The sequence below is a fragment of the Pseudorca crassidens genome, chromosome 1, assembly GCF_039906515.1.
Source record: "Pseudorca crassidens isolate mPseCra1 chromosome 1, mPseCra1.hap1, whole genome shotgun sequence".
Taxonomy (NCBI): domain Eukaryota; kingdom Metazoa; phylum Chordata; class Mammalia; order Artiodactyla; family Delphinidae; genus Pseudorca; species Pseudorca crassidens.
In genome coordinates, this window is record NC_090296.1 from 38,146,895 (window position 1) to 38,165,017 (window position 18,123).

The window sequence follows — 18,123 nt, forward strand, 5'->3', positions numbered from 1 at the left end:
TATCTCATTTCTCCCTGACATGCAGCTATTCTTATGAGGCACTAACTTGTTTTTCGACGTGCCTCCCACAGTGGGTTGCAGTGTCATATGAATCTCAGAAGCACATTTCCGAAGACTTTCTATCTTCTGTTCGTAATCTTTGAGCGCTCTCCTCACTTCTTGTTGACTCTTCTGTGAAGTCAGCTCTTCACACAGCTCCCGCAGGACATCCATGTGGTGATCAAGCTGGTACAGGCTGCCTTCCTCTGAAAAGCAGGCCTGATTGAGGAAATAAAGCAGGGAAGGTGTTTCAAATGAGTTTACATGATTAGTCCTTGAGGATTAGAAACTAACAGATGTGTGTGACTTTAAAAACACCTTCAATTGATACAGCAACTATGGAGAACAGTATGGAGGTTCCTTAAAAAACTAAAAGTAGAGGGCTTCCTTGGTGGCGCAGTGGTTGAGAGTCCGCCTGCCGATGCAGGGGACACGGGTTCGTGACCCGGTCCGGGAAGATCCCACATGCCGCGGAGTGGCTGGGCCCGTGAGCCATGGCCACTGAGCCTGCGCGTCCAGAGCCTCTGCTCTGCAATGGGAGAGGCCACAGCAGTGAGAGGCCTGCGTACCACAAAAAAAAAAAAAACAACTAAAAGTAGAACTACCATACGACCCAGCAATCCCACTACTGGGCATATATCCCGAGAAAACCATAATTCAAAAAGAGACATGTACCACAATGTTCACTGCAGCCCTATTTACAATAGCCAGGACATGGAAGCAACCTAAGTGTCCATCGACAGATGAATGGATAAAGAAGATGTGGCACATATATACAATGGAATATTACTCAGCCATAAAAAGAAACAAAATTGAGTTGTTTGTAGTGAGGTGGATGGACCTAGAGTGTGTCATACAGAGTGAAGTAAGTCAGAAAGAGAAAAACAAATATCTATGCTAACACATATATATGGAAACTAAAAAAAAAAAAAAAAGGTTCTGAAAAACCTAGGGGCAGGACAGGAATAAAGATGCAGATGTAGAGAATGGACTTGAGGACACAAGGAGGGGGAAGGGTAAGCTGGGATGAAGTGAGAGAGTGGCATGGACATATATACACTACCTAATGTAAAATAGATAGCTAGTGGGAAGCAGCTGCATAGCACAGGGAGATCAGTTCAGTGCTTTGTGACCACGGAGAGGGGTGGGATAGGAAGGGTGGGAGGGAGAGGCAAGAGGGAGGAGATATGGGGATATATGTATATGTATAGCTGATTCACTTTGTTATAAAGCAGAAACTAACATACCATTGTAAAGCAATTATACTCCAATAAAGATGTTTTTAAAAAAAGGGAAAAAACCAAAAACAAAAAAAACCCCAACACTTTCTTTTATAAGCCCATCCACTGTATGCCTGGTGTGGGAATGGGCACTGGAAACAAAGACGAGCAGTAAGCCCTAAAGGGATTCGCTGCAGCCCAGTGACGTAGTGAAGGAAACCAGAACACGTCAACCCAATGTATGCCTCTTTGATGTGAAAATTACTTTTTTTAATTGAAGTATGGTTGATTTACAATGTTGTGTTAGTTTCTGCTGTATAGCCAAGTGATTCAGTTAAACATATATATACATTCTTTTTCATATTCTTTTCCATTATGGTTTAGGATGTGAAAATAATTTTGAACTGAAGGCAATTAAGAAGCAGTAAACACAGAGGGAATTCCCTGGCAGTCCAGTGGTTAGGACTTCGCGCTTTCACTGCTGGGGCCCAGGTTCAATCCCTGGTCAGGGAACTAAGATCCCGCAAGCCACGCAGCATGGCCAAAAAAAAGAAAAACGAAACAGAAAAGGTTTCCCTTTTTCTACCTAAAGGCAAGAAATAAAGTTTATTTTACTGGAGACAGAGTTCTATCAGCCCAGAGATGGGACCAAAGGAATCTGCAAACAAACCCTGTACCCTAACCCTTATCTTCCTAGTTTCTTCTTCACCTTTTTACTATCCCTAGCCCAAACTCCTTTGTCTTGTCAATTCTTCACAAATGTATTGTTTCTTTGTCTAAAAGGTATAAAAGATTCCTGCTCTGGTCACTTCTTTGGGTCATCATGCTCTTGTGAAGGCTCCCATGTGCATATAAAAATTCAATAAAATGTGTATGCTTTTCTCCTGTTAATCTGTCTTTGTCAGTTCAATTTCCAGACCCAGCCAGGGATCTTAAAGGATAGAGGAGGGCTTCCCTGATGGCACAGTGTTTGAGAGTCCGCCTGCCGATGCAGGGGACACAGGTTCGTGCCCCGGTCTGGGAAGATCCCACATGCCGCGGAGCGGCTGGGCCCGTGAGCCATGGCCGCTGAGCCTGCGCGTTCAGAGCCTGTGCTCCGCAATGGGAGAGGCCACAACAGTGAGAGGCCCGCGTACCGCAAAAAAAAAAAAAAAAAAAAAAAAAAAAAAAAAAGGGTAGAGGAAAATTTGTTCCTCCCCAACAGTAGTCACATAAATAATGAGCATATCACATGACAAGTGCTATGACAGGGCCACTACCTGCCTTAAGGAGCCAGAGAAAGCCTCCTTCACATGGAGGAGCCATCTGAGCTAGAGGTGGAAAGAACACGTAGGAGTCCTTCCAAGTAAAAGGGGAGAGAGGTCATGCCTAGCAAAAGGAGCAGCGGAGAGAAGAAAAGCTCCAGAAGTTCTGAAAGGACATGGCTGGAGGGGTGATGAAGGCGTGTCCTGGGGCCACACATGAGGGGCCTTGTGTGGCCTTCTGAGGAGCATGGAGATGTCCCGGGAGTAATGGTGAACCAGTGACATAAGATTTGTGGTTCAAAGGGATCACTCTGGTGATAGGGCTGGAAGACAGTGCAACCACCATCATACTGAGAAAATGACCCCAGGTTAAGGGAAGTGGCAACACTGGTGGAAAGGAAGGAAAAGAAGCAGCTCTTCTGAAGATGGGAGCTGGCAACCGACTACACTAAGGCTGAGTGAGAAGGAAAGGGGAATGAGGGAGGGAGTTCTGAGATGGCAATGCCTTTCATAACCAGGATACATAAGAGGAAGAAAAGTTCAAGAGGAGATATTATTGGTTGGTTTGGGACATGCTGAAGTGGAGGTCTCTGGGGAACACTGGTGATATCTACTTCTTGGTTAGAAACACAACCTGGAGGTCAGGGGAAAGGACGAGGCTGGAGATAATGATAGGTGCTATCATTGTAGAGAGGGCAGTTAAAACACCCAAGTGCATACAAGTACCTGGAGCAAGCATGAAATTAGCCAAAAACTGAGACCCCAAAACTAAGACATCAGGGTAACACAATAAAAAAGGAAAATTAGTGAAGGGCACTAAAATGAAGGCCTCCCTCCAAAATAATAAAATAAGAAAAAGCAAGAGAGATTTGTATCGAGAGAGCCACAGCAGTAGCAAGTTTAAAAGAAATGAAAAGAGGGGTCAGGACTATCAAATATGCAGAAGAAATCAAACAGGATGAGGACCAAAAAGAGACCATTAGATTTGCCCCGGCTGGTTTATATCCTGATTTGGTATCTTTCACAAGAGCCGTGTTTCTGAGGACACCATGTCCTTACAAAAGTAACTACGGGAACTTCAATAGCGGGTGACACATCTTGTAACCAGAGTCTCAGGACAGGGGCCACTGAGATATATAAATAAGAAATATTAACTCAATTCTGAATTTTTCTCACTTCCAAAAAACAAGAAGCATGGGCTCTAGTTAGAGCTTGGACTGCAGAAGGGAAGATCCCCAGGGGACAAAAGGGCTGAAGTAATTTTCAGAGCAGATTTAACCCTAGCCAAGGGCATATAAAACCATTTAAGATAAACCCCACAATAACAAAATGTGAATGGAAACAGGTTTTTACCTCATGTTGCTTGATGAGACCCTTGGTCCTTCCTCTGCGAATTAGTTTCTTTTCTTTATTTATTTGTTTTTCGAGTTTTGCAATATTGTCACTAAGTTTTTCTTTTTCGATGTCTATTGTTAGTTGTTGAATATACAAAGACACTTCATGATGAAGCGACTGCCAAGAAAAGAAAAACAAAAAAAACCAAAGGCACATATTAACCATAATAGGATATACTGAAAGGATTTCCATTAGAAACACAAAAATATTTGTTGTAACAAAGGATAGAAATAGAGCCTATGTGAAATTCTGATTCACCCATGTATCTTTGGGGAGGATGTTTTAAAATATATCAGAAACATATTTTTTTCTTTCTAATAACTAAAAATGTGTTTTGTCTGTGAAAGACACTGTTAAAATTAAAAGACAAGCTGCAGACTGGGAGAAAATATTACAAAACACGTATCTGAGCCTATGGAGAAATATCAAGTAACTACAATGTGTATCCTGAATGGGATTCCAGAACAGACGTAAAAGGACATTAGGGGAAAACTGTGGAAATATGAATAAAGTATAAACTTCAGTTAATAATCTATCAATATTAGTCCTTTAACTGTGACAAAGGTACCATATTAATGTAAGATGTTAATAACAGGGGAAACTGGTCATGGGTATATTGGAACTCTCTGTATTACCTTTGTAATAATTTTGTAAATCTAAAATTGTTCTAAAAGTTTATTTTAAAATGTGTATTAGGGCTTCCCTGGTGGTGCAGTGGTTGGGAATCCACCTGCCAATGCAGGGGACAAGGGTTCGAGCCCTGGTCCGGGAGGATCCCACGTGCCACAGAGCAACTAAGCCTGTGGCCACAACTACTGAGCCCGTGTGCCACAACTACTGAAGCCCACGCGCCTGAAGCCCGTGCTCTGCAACAAGAGAAGCCACGACAATGAGAAGCCCGTGCACCACAATGAAGACCCAACATGGCCAAAAATAAAACAAACAAACAAATAAATAATTTTTTTTAAAATGTGTTTTAAGAAGGCCTTTAACAGTGGATATTCAATTATATTACCTTATTCTCTCTCTCTCTCCATATATTCACACACACACATGCACACACTTAATACTAAGTACCATTTACTAAACACAATCTCTGTGGTAGGTGCTTTATATAAATCCTTGCAACAATCCTGCCAAGTAGGTGGAATTATTCCCATCTTATCACTGAAGCTCCCAGTAGTTAAGCAACTTGCCCAAGGTCATAGCTGCTGGATCCAGGTCTGTCAGCCACCAAAGCCTATACCTATTTTCTATGAAACTCTATATGTTTATATGTGTCAATAAATTGTCTTAGTCAGGATCCAACCAGGAAACCAGAAAACATTAAATATTTAACGCAGAGGGAATTAAATGCAGGGAATCGATTATAAGAGATGAAAGCCAAAGAGGGGACAGTAAGGTAATCCAGAGATTAGCATCGGCAGAAAGCTGCTACCACCCTAGGCTGGAGGCTTCAGCGGAGCCCAGGGAGAATGGTCACCCATCAGAAGCTGGATCCATGGAACCTGCAGCCAGGGGGAGACACAGCTGCCAGAGGCACTGTGCAAGAGAGAAAGGGAAAGAAAGCCATTGGACTCTCCCTTTTCCACCTTCCAATCACCCTTTAATCTCCAAACACTGCTGTCATTGGATGAACACAGACAGAAGCCAGCTGATGCCAGGCCTGAGAACCACAGCCTACAGTGATCAGCCCTCCGTGATACGGGGCAGACAAGGGACCACCAAAGATGACTCTGATGACAAACAAGTCCAGGGCCAGATCTATAAGCAAAAGCTCCAGACACATATGTATGTTCTTACCTCCCACTTGGCACAGATATCTCTACTCTTTTCTTCCAAAGACAGCTTTACATCCTCAGTTACATTATTTTTCAATTCTTCAACAGCTTTCAAATACTTGGCCAGACTTTTAGTATTAAAAATTATTAGTGCTTCCTAAAAATAAAGCCACAGACAAGAACATGAAAGTCTTATTCTACTGCCACGTCCTCAAAGCTAATTTAACAGGTAGAATTTTAGAGTCTTTAACATGTAGAACCAGGAAAGGACTCCATGAAGACTATTTGAAGATTTAGGGGAGACTTCTCTTGGTAGATTGAGGTTGATCTCCCTTTTGTATCCCTTGAGTTCTTTTGAAAAGAATTGCAAAATATTCATTATTCAAATGTAGTTACACATTTGAGGCCAGGATAAAGACTTCCTTAAGATATGCAGCATGGTTTTTGGTACCCCTTTGATAAATATTTAAAAGGCTTACTGAAAGGCTTATTATGAGCCACTGGCAAAGTATCCTCTAAAATTCTTAAGTATTGAGCAGACGACCACACTTCATAAGTAATACAATATTAAGAGTACACCAGCTTGTATTAGAGATCAGTGTTGCAATAAGACACAATTTATAGTAGGGTTAAGATAGCAAATATTTAATATTGTACATAAGCATTTTATACTGCAAGGAGGCAACATCCCCTTATCATGGACTTCAAAGTTTTGCCCAGGGCCAACCATAATCGCAGTCCCATCCCAGGGAAGGAGCAGCAGGAGATGGGGATGGGATCTGCCTTCCCAGGAATGTGTTCGTCCCTTACTTCACACTTACCTACTCTTATAGAATATTACCTGGCAATACTCCATAAGGACAGAAACCTGGCTTAGGTAACTATCAAATGACAGAACAAAAGTAGTCTGGGGTCTGTGAAAGGGCAGAAAAATCTATAAGAGACAAGAAGATGAAAGTAATTCTGGGGGAGAAGGCAATTAAGCAGGGTGGGAAGTCATTCATATACTTATTATGGGTCTCCTGCAGAAAAGGTACAACCTGAGCCCCCAGGAACCTCCTCCAAAGCCTCTGTGAGGATTGCTAGATTTACGGCCAGGGAAGACATGCTAGCCCTGTGTGCAGGAGGGGGGCTCCTACCACCCATGTGTCCCAGGAGTCCCAGGGGGTCTCAGGGCAATACCTGGCAGGGCAGCGATTCTGCTTCTGCTGTGAAAATGGATCTACTTCACTAAATGCCAGAGACAAAACGGTGGAAATCCCTGGCCTCAGATTCCAAAAGGAAGATGGTCAGGGAGAGGAAAAGGGTGCAAAAACTGACACTGTAACTCCTCTCCCTGGTAGAGGAGGGGCCTGCGGCCTCTGCTTTTTCTTTTTCTTCCCTCTTTCCTCAGCTGACCATATCTGTCCTTTTGAAATTCAGCCTAGTGATTACTTAAAAGAACTGACTCTTAAGTTTAGTTCAGCACTCTCAGCATATGGGAGTAAAAGAGAGGAAAAAAGACAGTGGGAATTGGTCAAAGCTGGTGGCTGGCAAGGTGCAAGCAGCATAAGATGACTGTGGGAAAAGCAATGCTGAAATACCTGATATCAGGGTCCAATACGGTTAACCGTCCAGAAAGCCAGAAGAGGGTTGAGCCCAGACAAGAGAAGGAGACCACAAGGAGAATGGAGAGGCTCCTGTAGGAGCTCCTTTTCCTGAAAAAACTGTGCACAGTAGCGCTGGCAGTATTGATTTACTTCATCATTTTTTTTTTAAATTGAAGTAAATTTACAATGCTGTGTTAGTTTCAAGTGTACAGCAAAGTAATATACATACATATATATTCTTTTTCAGATTCTTTTCCATTATAGGTTATTACAAGATATTGAGTAGAATTCCCTGTGCTATACAATAGGACCTTGTTGATTATCTGTTTTTATATATACTTAATGTGTATATGTTAATCCCAAATTCCCAATTTATCTCCCCCCCCATACCCCACCACTATCCCCTTTGGTAACCATAGTTTGTTTTCTATGTCTGTTAGTCTATTACTGTTCTGGATTTACTTCATCTTTATCTCCCCCAAAATGCCTAGCTCATTTTAAATGTTCAATAAACTTGTTAAATGCTGAATAAATGAATGAAGGAAAGAACACATATTTCTCTACCTGTCCAACCTCCAAGGGTAGAGACCTTGTTTTACTCTTATTTCATATCCCCAAGTACCTCCAGTGTTAGTTAATAGTGAGTTGGCTTTGGACACATCTTTTTTTTTTTTTAAGTATAATTGATTTACAATATTATATTAATTTCAGGTGTACAACATGATGATTTGATGCTTTTATGGATTACGCTACATTTAAAGTTATAAAATAATAGCTATATTTTCTGTGCTGTACAATATATCCTTGGAGCTTATTTATTTTATACACAGTAGTTTGTACCTCTTGATTTCAATACATCTTAAGCTGCCTATCAGACCATGAAAAGTCAACCTAAAACTGTCTCCATACAAAACACTATTGGATCTTTAACTGCTGATAAGCATATGTTCATAAGTAGCTTTTACCAATGCATTTTAATAATAAAGGCTTTATTTTACATTTGAGGAATTTTAACCACTCAAAGTTTCTTCACATACCTTATTTTCATTTACTGGCAGCTGGATAGGACTAGAATTATTATGTCCATTTTATTTGATTAAAAAAGCCAGAGAAATTAAGATTCTTGCTCAATGTCATAGAAGTCAGCCGTGCTTTTTACACTATACCACTGAGTTCATTCATACAGTAAAATGTGAATTAAAAAAAAATCGTTTCAATTTTTATTTTTAAGAGTTTCTGGGGAACAATGTATAAAACTTGGAAATTTTTTAAAGTTATAATAACTTTGTTATAATTACAGTGATGGAAACATCTTGATTTCAAATGAGGTAGATTTATATCTACTAATGATAAATGTCCTACATTTGATGGCTGAAAGAGCCGCACCTTGTATTTTGAAATTAGTCCTCTCTGGCTCTCTCTTTGGCCAAGTAATTGTTCAGCCCTTGTAATGTATGATTCAAGTTCCTTCTGTGAGTCTTCCACCTTCAGCCTGACATCCAGGTCTGGGGAAACATCAGTTGAGTTCTTCAACACTGCTACTAATTTTACCATATTGATCTGTGATGACAAAAAATTCTCAACTTAACACTTAGCCCAACTTCTTAGAAAACTCATAAGTTAATAAATATTTTCTTTGAGTAGCAACTCATATTTTCCCACTAGACATAAGAACATCCTATTTATTATATTGATTTTTCCAACATGCTCTAAATAATAAAGAAATAAAATATAAGGCAAAATTCATATTTTACAAAACATTTCCAAACTACAAGGCAATCCTCCCTTCTTCCCTGCCCTCTCACTGACCACTCAGTTTTAAAGACTAAATTCACTAAATAGGGAATATTAAAGAGAGACCTGGACTTTCTCTTTAGCTTCTTGAATCTTTGCCTGAAGCCCAGCTGTGATCACATGCTCAAGAGACTCCTGGCTTGAAACATTTTGCACATCCATTTGTAAAGTGTCTTCAGTTCTAGACACAAGCTCTTCATACATAGAGCCTTTGGCAATAAGATGCTATTAAAACAAATTAAAGTGAGATCACTTAAATATCACTTAAATATTCTGATTATAAATATTCTTATATTTATATATTAAATAATTATAAATATTATAAATATTTAAATATAAATATTCAAATAAATATTCTGATTATGTTAAACATTAACCCTAACAATCTCATCAGGAAATCATAAAAAGTTAACTATTAATCCAAAATGAGGCAAATTTATAGTCTAAAAAATGTTATTTTAAACATTCATTTTGAAATTTTATATTAATATTATCAGATTCTGAGCAACAGTCTTTTATAGATTTTTTTTATATACTAAGCACTTCAATAAAATAAAGACTAGAAGAAATACAATGCCAATAGGGAGAAAATAAGTTGAGAGAGTAGTAATAAACCTTAAAAAGAAATTGTTGTAAGTCTAATCAGCCAGAAGGAGTTCAATAAATGTTACTGGAGAAAATGGCTATTGGAAAACACCTTTTTAGAACCATGCTTTATACAACATACCAAAAATGAATTTCAGATGAATTAGAAAATTATATATAAAATATGAAGCTAGAAAAGAAGAAATTATCCATGAAAATGGACCTGCTCCCTGGGTGCGGAGGGCCTTTTTAGGCATAAGAGACAGAAATGACTAAATAAGTACAAAAATTTTCTATGTGAAATAAACAACTTAAAAGTCAACAACTTGGTAAAAATATTTGCCACACAAATGAAAATGAGTCCTGATTCAGAGAGCTTATAAATTCAGTAAGAAAAATACTAAGATCCCAAAGATAATTCAGAAAATACAAAAACAGATATAATTCCAGAAACAAATGGCTAATGAACATATGAAAGACAGTTCAATCTTACATGTAATCAAATAAGTACAAATTAAAATAATGAGTTACCACTTTTCAGTTATCAAATTAACAAAAAAAATTTTAATTACAACTCAGAGGTGGCATGGGTATGATAAAATAGAAATTATATTGTGTGATATCAACTATGTAAATGTTGATCTTATTTATCTTAGAGCAGTGGAACTATGGTGATTTTTATTCTCTTCTTTATACTTTTACACATTATTTAAATGTTCTAAAGTTAGCACGTTCATTTGTAACTTCAAATTTTTCTATTTTGAATCATAAAAGTAACAAAAGCTCCTGTAAAAAACTCAAAGAGTGGAGAGGTATACAGCACATAAAGAAAAAGTTCCTCTTCTTCCCCATCCTTCCCTTAACTGTCATTTAATCAATCATTCACACATTCATTTTAAAAATATTTACTTTATATCTACTAGGTACCAGGAAGTGTACTAAGAGCTGGGCAATAATGCAGGATCAAGATACACAGAGTTAGCTATTTGTATATGCTTACAGATATTTTTCTATAGATATAAATGCATAAAGTTTAAAAAAGCAACTGTTTTTAAAAATACTAAAAGGATCACATCACCAATACTGCTCAGCAACTTCCATTTCTTACTTTACAATATATCTTGATCCAACAAAGATCTACTTAATTTCTTTTTAATGGAAGTATATTCCAGCTTGTTTGTGTTTTCACTGTTTATAACAGGGATCATTGTTATAGCTTTGAAATATTTTTTAAATATTGAATTTCTTACTCATTTATTTCACTACAATAAATTCCAGCTACAGCAAATAAATAAATACAAAAATAAAATTAGAAAAGCACTGGCAGATGGCACAGGTAAGTTTATATAGTATTTTCAAAGCAATAAAAAGTATTACTCTTATAAACACAAAATTCTACATATACACCTTTCAGAAACGTAGATTTAAAAGAATTATACAAATGTTCCTTTATCCCAAGAACTTTCCATCTGGTTGTAACTTATGTCATGCTCTATAAATTTTATAGCTGAGCTGGAACTCAGTAAAACCTCAACTGTAACTCCTTTCCAGGGAGAACTGAGCGATATTAAAATACACTGTTGCCTCATTGCTTTTCAATGAGTCCACTGCCTGAGAATAAAGACAGAACAGAGTTTTAACAACATTCATCCCCACCCTGCATCAGTTAAGGAAGGGAAAGCTTAATATGGGGTTGATCTTTCAAAGCACAGGTTGTATAATCTCTTACATTTGCACTGCACTGAGCTATAGGAGACTGAACTCACTTACTCATCTCATTGCCCTCTGATACAAGAGAATATTTTAATCTCCATCCTGTAGCTGGGAAAATTAGTTCAAGAATTTAAAATCCTAAGGTATTATTAGTCTTCAAATCTATCCTCTGTCTTCAAGCAAAATCACAGCAAATGAGCCAGGGTTGAGATTCCACGCCATTTTTTTAAAACCCCAACAAAGGAAATTCTAACAGTAGTCTTATTACTGTTTCCTTTAAAACTTTTTATCTTAATACATAAGCCTACAACCATAAAAGCTGTCTTTTAAATACTTTTTCCACTCATACCTGCAAAGATTCTTCCACTGAGGTATCTACATCACCTTGTTGTCTCAGAAGATCCAAAACAGATGTGGTTTCCGCCTCCCAGATTTTCACTTGTCCAATCAGTTTTTCAACCTCTTCAGCCACTTTCAGTGTCCCTGTAAATTCTTCGTTTTCTTTTTCATGTTCTTCCCCAGCCTACAACATTCAAAATTATCACTATGAAAATGGTACCATTTACATTATAATTTTCAATTTAAAAAAGTTATATCCCTACAGTGAATTAATTGAACAATGAAAATCTCAAAAACAATGGCTGTTTTTTAAACTCAATGTTTTAATATTATCTTTATAAAGTTTAGTTAAAATGCATACTGAACTATCATGTCAAAACAAATAAAAAAATAAAAACAAGTGCTAAGTCAACATATTTTAATGATTTAAGATCTACTGTTTGGACAATGAAAACAGTACTTTCTGATAGCATATATAGCTTTATTATTTTTTTATTAATTTTTATCGGAGTATAGTTGCTTTACAATGTTGTGTTAGTTTCTGCTGTACAGCAAAATGAATCAGTTATACATATACATATATCCCCTCTTTTTTGGATTTCCTTCCCATTTAGGTTACCATAGTGCATTAAGTGTAGAGTTCCTTGTGCTATACAGGATGTTCTCATTAGTTATCTAAGCATATATCACTTTAAAACTTAAAAGATTTGTTCACAAAAATTTTCTTAAGGATGATATCATCCCTATCAGTTACTATTATCTCCATTTTACAGATAAGAAGATTAGAGCTTAGAAAATTAGGGTATTGACTCTATAAACACATTTCTAAAACTTGTATACAATTTAATTAAATACAGCTAGTAGCAATAGTAGTTGTGAAACATCAGAATCAAATTTCCACAAAATTAAGCCTTTTCCCATTAATAATCTCTCAATATGCTACAGGTTGATATGCTACAGCTTTACATGACAGACATTCTTAAAGTTGTTTTTAATCAGATCATATTTTAAATGTATGAGAAAAATATTCTATATTCTTCTATTCTAAAAGCATATTGCACAAATTCAGATTTTTCAAGATCTTCTATGATTATGTCTTTTCACGGTGGGAAAACAAGGGCACTGCATCATGGCAACTGGCCAAAGCCAGTTAAAAATTACTTTCTTTAAAACTATATAAGTTACCATTCTGAAGGAGGCACACTTCCAAAATCATAGGTGTTACACCTTACACGTGTATGATTTTTTTTTGTTGTCGTTTCTTTTCCATATTCTTATCTATAATCTAAAGTCATCCTCTGAATTACCCAACAAAGCAAGAAATAAAGATTTTATTTCCCTCCATTTTACAGAAAGGAAGCAAGACACAGAGCAGGGGCTAGCCTAAAGCTGGACAATTTCTGAATAGTAGTCAGAAGCAATCTGAAGAAGATATCAACTCCATCTCCACAGCTCAGAAGTCATGACTGCTTCTGCGTGTCTGCAAACTCCCCAGCGAGTGAGACACCCAGGGCTTTAACACTGAAGACCACTGCGTGAGGGACCCACTTGGGCATTTTATTGGAAAATTACCATACTTTAAATGTTATCTAATGATCCCATTTACCACTGTTTCAACAATATGGTTTTTTCAAAAGAAAAACAGCAAAGTTAAATTATTTCTATGTACAAATGAAATACATAAAGTATGACTATTTACCATAATATTCTGACTGTGATTTTCAGGAAGTTCTACTGACATATCTGTTGAAAAATCAGCAGTTAGGTTCTCTTCTTTAGATAGTTGAGTATTTCCAGAATTGTCAAGAAAGGGCTCACCTTGCTTTTTTATAAGGGGCAGGTTCACTTCCTATAAAAAATTAATGTCATGAAATATAATGTTTATATTTTTATGCTAAGATATATGATTAAAAACAATAAATGAACATAATATATTCAATATATTTTTCGGATATATCAGTTAGTAACAACGTTATAAAATTTCCCATACAACACCTCAGTCTCAAATTGTTATGAATAAGAAATAGAATAATTTAATAATTCAAGTTCAAAAAATTATTTATTAAAGGTATGCTTCTATGAAGCACTACACTAAATATAAAGATAAATAAAGCTTAGTGTATGTTCTCAAGGACCTTGAAATCTAGTAGGCAAAAATGCTTAACGTTATTCTTTAATGGTAAATGAATTTCAACTAGAAATCTGTATGCTGTATATCCACGCAAAAACCTGTACATGAATGGTTATATCAGCATTATTCATAATAGTCAAAAAAGTGGAAAGAAGCCAAATGTTCATCAACTGATCAATAAATAAAATGTGGCATATCCATACAATGGATTATTATTTGCTGATAAAAAGGAATGAAGTACTGATACGTTACAAAATGAATGAACTTTGAAAACATTACACTAAGTGAAAAAAGCCAGAAACAAAAGACTACATATTACATGACTCCATTTATGTGAAATATCCAGAATAGGGAAATCTTTAGAGCTGGGGACACTGGGAGAAAATGAAGAGTGACTGGTAATGGGTACAAGTTTTTTTATGAGGTGATGAAAATGTTCCAAAATTGATCATGGTGATGGCTGCACAACTCTAAATATTTCAACTGAAAACCACTGAGTTATGCAGATTAAATGAGTGAATTGTATGTATGGAAATTATACCTCAATGAAGCTGTTACCAAAAAAAAACTTACAAGCTGAGTTTTTGTAATAAACTTTCTCCATCTTTTATTCAGCCTCCTCAGTTCTTTAGAAATAGATGATCCAACTTCATCATTGCTGACTTGAATTAAGAAATTTCCCACTTCATTTAAAGTAGTATGTTCTAGATTCCACTGGGACAGTGTCTCAAAGGAAACCTACAAAACACATAATCAATGTAATATTTTAATGACATACTATTTGTCTTTTCATTATTTATAATAGATCTTCACCAAGGTTGACTGTAAAGCAAAAGTGAGTGTGAGGGGGCTTCCCTGGTGGCGCAGTGGTTAAGAATCTGCCTTCCAGATGGGTCCCTGTCAGGGGACATGGGTTCGAGTCCTGGTCCGGGAAGATCCCACATGCTGCGAAGCAACTAAGCCCGTGCTCCACAACTACTGAGCCCACGCATCACAACTACTGAAGCCTGCACACCTAGAGCTCGTGCTCCGCAATGAGAAGCCACCACAGTGAGAAGCCGGTACACCACGACGAAGAGTAGCCCCTGCTTGCTGCAACTAGAGAAAGCCCACGTGCAGCAACGAAGACCCGATGCAGCTAAAAATTAAATAAATAAGTTTTTTTTAAAAAAGTGAGCGTGAGGTTTTTGGAGAGACTTTGACTCTCCCTATTGGTTGAGCGCTTCATCCCTGATCACTAACTGGCAGGCGCTGGCTGCCTGTTATCACTCTTGGTCCCGGACTTTCAGGAAGCATCTGATCTTCTATCTTTCTAAGTGGCTAATGAGCTTACAGCAAAGGTTCTCAGACTTTTTCAGTTCATGGCCCCCTTAATGTCTCAGTAATTTTTTCATGGATTTCCTAGGCTAGAAGAATTATCTAACATTTCTCATTGTTAAGTAGTCAGGTCCAAACAACTTAGTAGTAATTTGTGTGGTGTCCAGCAGACAGATGTTGCTTTGTCTCCCTCAAATTTTAAATTACTTTGAGAGTCCTTTTTGGCAACTCAGGTCACCTCAGCACAGAGTTTGGAAATTCTAAGGCTTAAAGTGCTATTTCCTCAGAGAAATGTGAATTTTAATAAAAGGACTTTAAAGACAGAAGAGCTATTGAAAGCCAAAGATGTGAAATTCTGGTATCAACAGAGGTGACAGGAAGAAATAATGATTCACTCAAATATTCTTTTTGTACTCATATACTTATCAGAAACTTTACTTTCATATGAACAGCCTGTTTTCTGTTAAGTAACATTAGCTTCTATTTGGAAAATGTTTAACCTACATTTATTTACAACAGAGGGAAACAAATGAAAGAAAGAAAAACTACCTCAGAGAATAATCATAAAACAGGTTATTACATAAATAGCAAATAAAACAACAGTGAATTACTCCAAAATTTCTTCTATAGTTCTCCACATAAGTAAGCTATTTTGTTTTTCCTCCTCCAGAAAGTCAGAAAGGTTTTAGAACTGAAAGGTATGCACCCAAATAGAAAAAAAAACTTTCTAAAACATTCATTTATTTTAAATGTATCTATAAGCTATCTACTACTCCACATCTTTTATTTCCCTTCCAAGGAACTTAGCAATATATCTTCCAAAAGCTATACTGTGTATGTAAATTATACCCCAATAAAGCTGTGTGTGTGTGTGTGTGTGCACGCGCGCACATATGTGTAAAACCTATAACAAAGAGAAAAATTCCTTTTAGCAATTATATGAGAAAGAAACTAAACCCTTTCCAAAACTTTGGAGGATTTTTCCGACAGTCATGCTTACTTGTTCCTGGCCTCTCATTTTTGTATTGAAAACGAGAGTCTCCAAATAAAATGAAAAAAAGTAAAATTGAGCAGGTGCCATTAGACTGAAAATACCTCTTTCATCTGTTCCTTCTTTGTTTCCTCAAAACAAGCCTTTAGTAAACGAAGCTTTTCCACATAAATTGTCCAACATGCCAGAACTTTTTGTAGAGTGGACTTCACATTATATATATTTTTTCTATACGTGCAAAAATGATATTCCACCATTGTATATTGTTTACTAATATTTGGATATTCTCCAGCTATAAGGTTAACAAAACAAGAAAGTAATTTAGAAAACAGTTTTTCATTAAGAGAATAATACTGCTAAGAAAAATACTTGCATACTAATTGACAGTGGTGAAATAAATATGTATACTAACAATACTGAAAGTGGATGCAAGAATTTTCTAAAGAAAACACATATGTAAAACCAATTTCTAAAACATTAAGGTACATAAAGAAAGCAAAACAAATGAAATGCTATTTTTAAGTGATGGTCATTCCATCAAAAAGTAATTGTATAGCTTTACCCAAATTCTTATGAATTTCTTCACATTTTTGAAAAGAGGTTTCAAGTTGAGCTAAGAACTCTTTTTCTTCAATAAATTTCTGGGGAAAAAATGAAAATAAAACATATTGACAGTTTTTATTTTTAAAAATGTGTCAAGAAATCCAGATAGACATATACACATTGATGAAGCACTTAGGCACCAAAATTTCTTTACAGTTTTAATACTACATATTTGGGTAGGAAAAGAAGAAGAGTAGCTCATGAAGAGAGATAGTTAAGTTCTAAGAGACATAAGCAATATATAGGTATGAGACCTGACAGCTTATCGTAATGCAGTGACATAGTTCTAAAATGGTTTTCCTCTCATGAGAAAAGGGAAGTATTTATAGCAATTTCAACAACTCCTACCATACATATTTATTAATATTGCATAATTTATATCAGCTTCTCTTATCTCATATGCCTTTATTAATATTGAATAATTTTTATTAGGTATGTTGAGTATGTTATAAATAGATACAATGCATCACACAAAAACTCTTGAGAAACACTATTACCGAAGTTATTATGTGCATTAAGCTAGTAAAATCTATGGAAAACAGACAGTTAATTAAAAACTCATTGTACACTTATGTGCCAATGGTATGATTATTCAAATGGAAAAATGAAAAATCAAGGTAGGAAAAATAAATTAAAATATTCAAAATCTAATCTAATATAGAATGATGATTCCTGTGTAGGAATGTACAGTATTTAAATCATAAATTGTAAATAAATCTTTCTTCATCATGTTTTTCCAATTTTTACACTGAAGTTTACAATCTTGGGGTTTTCTTTTTGGCCCTCATTCCAAAAACAGAGAAACAGGGAATTCCCTGGCAGTCCAGGGGTTAGGACTCAGTGCTTTCACTGCTGTGGCTCCAGGTTCAATCCCTGGTCGAGTAACTAAGATCCTGCAAGCCACACAGTAAGGCCAAAAAAAAAAAAAAAAAAGAAAGACAGAGTAACAGAAAGAAGGATAATAAGGCCTAACTGTAGAAATGACACGGCCAGTCTGCTTTAGTGTTAATTTACCAAATAAACACACATTTAAATCATTTGCAACATTTTTTCCCTATAAATTGCAAGAGCTAAACCCCCTCCCCCAGAAAGCCTCAAGACAAAACACACTGTTTTTCCCACTCTTAAAACTTGAAAGGCTAAGATTAAAATGTTCAAAGAAAAATTTAATTTTTGACTAAAACCATAAATCTGAGTGGGGAAAAATATTAAACAAGATGTCCAGTAAGTGAAAGTAGGAATTTTTTTAAAGGAAATAACATTGAACATTGAAACTTTCTCTATTATGTAACTTAGTCCGGTTAACTCAATCTCCTCTGTTGTGCTAAATAATGTTTTCTCTTTCTTACTCTTCCCAGTGTCTGTTATTTGCCTACTGGTAA

General features: G+C 36.4%; 1 protein-coding gene across 1 annotated transcript in view; it reads right to left on the reverse strand.

Annotated features, from left to right (window-relative positions):
- The window catches only part of SYNE2 (spectrin repeat containing nuclear envelope protein 2), a 307,891-nt gene that overhangs the window by 195,115 nt on the left and 94,653 nt on the right, over positions 1 to 18,123 (reverse strand). Inside the window, exons 15-24 of the mRNA XM_067733714.1 lie at positions 16,701 to 16,779; positions 16,243 to 16,430; positions 14,404 to 14,568; positions 13,399 to 13,548; positions 11,710 to 11,883; positions 9,129 to 9,287; positions 8,655 to 8,828; positions 5,702 to 5,836; positions 3,857 to 4,015; positions 47 to 258 (exon numbers count right to left, since the gene is read on the reverse strand). Coding sequence (XP_067589815.1) covers positions 47 to 258; positions 3,857 to 4,015; positions 5,702 to 5,836; positions 8,655 to 8,828; positions 9,129 to 9,287; positions 11,710 to 11,883; positions 13,399 to 13,548; positions 14,404 to 14,568; positions 16,243 to 16,430; positions 16,701 to 16,779 — 1,595 coding nt within the window. The remainder of the gene's footprint in view (positions 1 to 46; positions 259 to 3,856; positions 4,016 to 5,701; positions 5,837 to 8,654; positions 8,829 to 9,128; positions 9,288 to 11,709; positions 11,884 to 13,398; positions 13,549 to 14,403; positions 14,569 to 16,242; positions 16,431 to 16,700; positions 16,780 to 18,123) is intronic.